The sequence below is a fragment of the Microtus ochrogaster genome, linkage group LG1 (genome assembly GCF_000317375.1).
Source record: "Microtus ochrogaster isolate Prairie Vole_2 linkage group LG1, MicOch1.0, whole genome shotgun sequence".
NCBI classification, from domain to species: Eukaryota; Metazoa; Chordata; class Mammalia; order Rodentia; family Cricetidae; genus Microtus; species Microtus ochrogaster.
Genome location: NC_022027.1, coordinates 29,851,050 through 29,856,126, shown reverse-complemented (window position 1 = coordinate 29,856,126; position 5,077 = coordinate 29,851,050). Strand labels below are relative to the sequence as shown.

General features: G+C 50.6%; 1 protein-coding gene across 1 annotated transcript in view; it reads left to right on the top strand.

Annotated features, from left to right (window-relative positions):
* The first annotated feature begins 8 nt into the window (after positions 1-8).
* The window catches only part of Usp46 (ubiquitin specific peptidase 46), a 70,595-nt gene continuing 65,526 nt past the window's right edge, over positions 9-5,077 (top strand). Inside the window, exon 1 of the mRNA XM_005359343.3 lies at positions 9-185. Coding sequence (XP_005359400.1) covers positions 150-185 — 36 coding nt within the window. The 5' untranslated portion in view covers positions 9-149. The remainder of the gene's footprint in view (positions 186-5,077) is intronic.

Below are 5,077 nucleotides of genomic sequence, written 5' to 3'. Positions count from 1 at the left end.
CGCCGCCGCCTGGCCTCTCTCGCCCAACCCCACTGCAAGCCGGCCCCAGGCCGCCTCGCCGCCGCCCGGCCTCGCTGCGCGCCACCATGGACAGTCCCGTTTTCCCCTGGTAAAGATGGCGGTGTGCGATCGCTGCAACCTTTAGACTAATGACTGTCCGAAACATCGCCTCCATCTGTAATATGGTGAGTGGCCGCCGAGCCTCCGGGGGTCGCGCCCGCGGCGAGCCAGGCAAAGAAAGGGAACCCCGGGCTGGAGCTGCACGCGCGCTGTGGTGGCCGTAGGGGCCGCGCGGCCAGAAGTTCCTGGCCCCCGGGGCTGGGCCGGTTGACCGCAGTCCCCCGCCTCTGTCCCAGCTGGGGACCTAGTAGATCCCGGGGATCCCCAGGGCGGCCCCGTGCTCCCGCCCTCTAGCTGCGGTGCGGGCGGTGGGTGGGAGTGAAGGGTTCGTGGCCGCACACTGATGTCCGGGGAAGGACCGTGAGGGTATGAGTCCGGAGAGGGAGGACGCAGATCCTCCTGGTGCAGTAAATAAACCCTCACTGGACTCACTGTCCTCGTCTCCTTTTGGAGTTCAGCCTCGATTGTATTTAAGATTCACTTTGCAATGGCAGTGCTCCTATCGGGAGAAATTGGATAGACGTAAAAGCTGTGGAAAAAAAAAATCAAGTGCAGAACCTGATTAGAGCGGTGTTTAAAGCCGGGTATGGGAGAGCACGGCAATGTGTTCTGGAGGCCTCAGTTTCCCCTAGCTGCAGGAGAGACGTTTGCAGGCCCTGGCAGTGAGGCGGCTGTGGGTGTGAGGAAGTCTGCAGGGGTCATCCTGCCCCGCCTCCTCTCCACTTAGCTTGGGCACTGCCTGGTATGTTACTGTTCTGCCGGGCTCGGGGGTGGGGCATGACCCAGTGGTCACTTCCATTTGAATTTTCCCCATTCCTTCCTGCCCTGATTAGTTTCCTTGGCATCCATTTCCAGCCTTTGGGTCCCATGGATGTACTCAGCTGGCACCCCTACTTGTGAGAGCCTGAGGGAAGTCAGTTTGGGGTAAGGTGTTTGCCCAAATGTGGGGCTTGAGGGTATGTACTCTGCCTACACTCTCTGGATCCCCCTCTGAGCCCTTCAAGCTGGAACACTGCTGTTTTTGCCCTTTTGGGGAATCCCCCCTTCCTCATAGATGGTGATGCTAGCCCCTAAAGGGAACCCGAGGAGGCCTGATTAAGAAGGTTTTAGGTAAGGTGATCGGCTGCCCTTCCCCCATCACACAGCCTCTTAAATCTTCTGTCCCACATTCTGTTGCAAGATCAACACATGGCACAGAGCATTAAGGAGCCATGTGTTAGCTCAGGTGGAGTTGAGACCCGCTGCGGCTGGCTCCAGCTTTCGGCACTGGCAGCCAAGGCCATGCCAACAGGGCAAATGCTGGAGCTCTCGGAGTGATGGCTGCCTGCTTGGTGGTATAGGTCTCCTTGGATGATGGCAGAGGCTCCTGCAGCCTTGACATTTCCCCTTTCTGCTCCAAGACACAGGTTTCCTGCTTCTTCCTGTCTGGTGGCATTAATGTCGCTGGATGCCCTGAGAGGACAATGCATGTCTTCCCAGTGTCCCTGAACTGTGAAACCACAGTGACTTGAATGCCGCTTTCCCGCCTGTGGGGGTGGCCTCAGGCCTACAGGCTCCTGAGACTCAGGGCTTGCTTGTCGTGCTGTTCCTGTCCAGTTTGTATTCAGTGACACGTCTCAGTATTGAAGCCGAGTGGAAACTCCAGAGCTAGCGTGTCCCAAGAGGAAGTCTGCCTCCGGCTTGTTCTTGCCCTTGCTGTAGCTAGGACTTCTTGGCACACCTGGACAGAATGTCACAATCTGTTTTCAGTGAACCTCAGCCAGAGAGACAAGCTTCTGGGAGGACATGAAAGGAATGGGCTAATACTGTGTCAATACAATCAACACTTCCTCTGGTGACCTGAAAGATACCAAGTTAAGGTCCATTTATACCCCTCACCCCAACTGCAACCCCTTCCCCTAGTGAAGTAAATGTAATATCTTCCTGTTCAGACAGGGTCTTAAGCAAGTAGAGAAATGTTTGCATTCTAAAGCAAGACTCTAGGTTCAATCCTGCTTAAGTATTTATCTGTGGCTTGTGTTTTTGAGGCAGAATCTTGCTAGCCCAGGTAGACTTCCAGCTTGAGATGGCCTGAAGCACGGGATGACAGGTGTGTTCTTCTTCATCCACTTTGAAGTCCTGCTTGGAGCTTTGTGTCCTGAGCACGGTGCTCTCTGGCCTGCTGTTGATTGGTAGAAATGGGCTGATTATGGTTGCATTGACGGAGTTCCTGGGGCTCCGTGCCCAGTACATAGGAAGTTCTCAGTGAGTTCCGGCTGTTCTGCTCAGTACCCTCTTTCTCATGATGTTACCTTCCAGTCGCTTAAGGGGTCGTGGAAATCATGTCTTCTCCTACCTGAATAGAAGCAACCCATAGGGTCACTTATGCAAATCAGGCTGAATGACACTCTTGAGAAGTTGGGGTGGGAACTGTAAACCCCGCCCCTTATAAAAAGCCGCTCAGGTCGCTTCTGCCCCTCCCATTCTCATTTCCCAGAGGAACATGGTGGTGCTGAGGCGAAGGCTGTCTCTGTCCCCACAGTGAGGTAAAAGCTCGCTGTACCTCGGTGTAGCGACCTCACCTGAGGATGAATTGTTTTCAGGTAGGTCTGTTCTAGGTCTCACTTGTGGCTGCTCCTCACTGGGACTCCCATTGCAGCCCTCCCACTTTCTCCTTGTGATTCCAGCTTGTCTGAGGGTTTGGGGAGCAAGCAGGGATGGCTTGTTTTGTTTTTATTTTTTTAGTTTATATTTACTTGGTACCGAGTAGCTCAAAAACAGAGCCTTGCACATGGCAGGCAAGCACTCTGTCCCAGAGCAACACACTCGGGCTGCTCTGTGGGAAGGTGTTTGGTATATTTGAAACGTTGTCTGTTGAGTGTTCCGAAGGAGTCTTTAGAAAGACAAACGGGTGAAGATAGAGCTCTGAAAGGCTGCCTCCTGCCCTCCATCAGAGGGGAGCCGGGCAGAGCTTCAGTACGCCTGGCAGCAAGTCCTTCCCGGGATGGAGCGCTAAGTAACATCCCTCCGTCCTCTTGCCCATCCCACTGAGGTTCCCTTGTCCTTTTGGAACTGGTTCCCATTTACTTCCTGTGAATGCCTCCCATAGTACTGCCTGATCAGCTCTCTTAGGGCAAGCCAGCCTGACCACACAGCAGTGTGTGGCTGGAGATAGTAAAGCTTGTTCGGCTGGTGTGTTGTAATTCTGAGACTGCTTCAGCTGTGACCCAGGACAAGGAAATGTCCCCTGTTGATAATCCTCTGTTGTTCCCAGCAATGGGTTTCACTCCCCGCGTCTTTCATGGTCCTCCAAATGGAAGATATCATTTGTGGTTATGTTTTGTTTCCTGTTTGAATTGAGGGATTTTCTAAAAAAGGAACCGAATGTGAGTTGTGCTGGTGTAGAATGGCCTGAGTCATCTCTCCTTCGTGTCATTCGTTAGTAGCGCTGTTGAGAGGTGTTTTGCGGGGAATGCCTGTATCAAGCAGTAGGTTTGGGGGCGGGCATGGTAGAGTGCCTTGCTTGGCCTGTGTGAGTCTTGGGTTTTGTCTCTAGCAGTATGGGTGTGTGTGTGGAGGTGGAGGTGGTGGTACATGTAGTTTAGGGTGGAGTGCCTTGCTCAGCCTGTGTGAGTCTTGGGTTTTGTCTCCGACAGTGTGGGTGTGTATGTGTGACAAATTTTGTACCTATGAATGACATCTGTCAAGGGCCAGCAGTGTTAGTGTTGGCACACACTGTATGCAGGTTCTTAATAAATGAAGACTTGAGTCCACAGCCCCAAGGAGCTCAGGAGTTCCTTAGCTTGTGGCCCGATGTTGGAAAAAATGAGACAATTTTAATGCAGTGTAATAGTCACACAGATGGGGGTGAAGAGAATCTTAGAGGTGGGGAAGTGGTCAGACTGGTGAACACTACAGGACATGGCCATGATATCTGCTTGAGGTGTTTTCTTTTCATGAGGACATGATTGTAGTCAATACCAGTCAGAACTGAAGCTGTGTGATTGGCTGTCATTCCAGAACAGTGTTAACCTGTACACAACCAACACAGTGTTAACCTATACATAACCTGTACGGTGTTAACCTGTGTGTAACCAGTACGGTGTTAACCTGTACGTAAACCAGTACGGTGTTAACCTTTATGTAACCAGTATGGTATTAGCCTATACGTAACCAGTACAGTGTTAACCTGCATGTAACCAGTATGGTGTTAGCCTGTGTGTAACCAATACGGTGTTATCCTGCATGTAACCAGTGTGGTGTTAGCCTGTACGTAACCAGTACGCTGTTAACCTGTACGTAACCAGTACGGTGTTAGCCTGTATGTAACCAGTAAGGTGTTAACCTGTTTGTAACCAGTATGATGTTAACCTGTACGTAACCAGTACAGTGTTGGTGGCCTTCAGTAAATTATACTTCTGAGAAACCTTAGTTTTTCTCATCTTGTGAAACTATTTAATACATTTTTCATCATGAGATGCTTCTTAGTGATTCGTATTTCTTACAGTCTTTTATTTCTTAATTGACTCAGTCACTTTAGTTCCTACCTACCTTGTTTTCAAACCTTCTTGAACTTACCAGATATTGGCAGTTTAAAATGCTCCACCACTAGGATGTTTTCTGAGGCCCATTTGTGTGCCAGATTTGAATCCTTTTCCGTAGATGAACTCATCTTCAAAACTAATAAACATCGCGCAAAACCGAGAACTTGATTTTGCGTGTCTGAGTGTTCACCTGCTGATATGTCTGTGCACACTGTGCGTGCCTGGTGGCCACAGAGGCCAGAAGAGGGTGTTGAATCTGAAACCACAGATACATGCAATTGTGAGTTGCCCTGTGGCGCTGGGAACTGACAGGTCCTCTGTAGCAGCAGCTGCTGAGCCATCTTTACAGTCCCCAAACTGAGGATTTTTATAATAAAAGTTTTGTCTTAATAAATCAACCTACCTAAAGCCAGTACTTTGATAATAATCAGGAT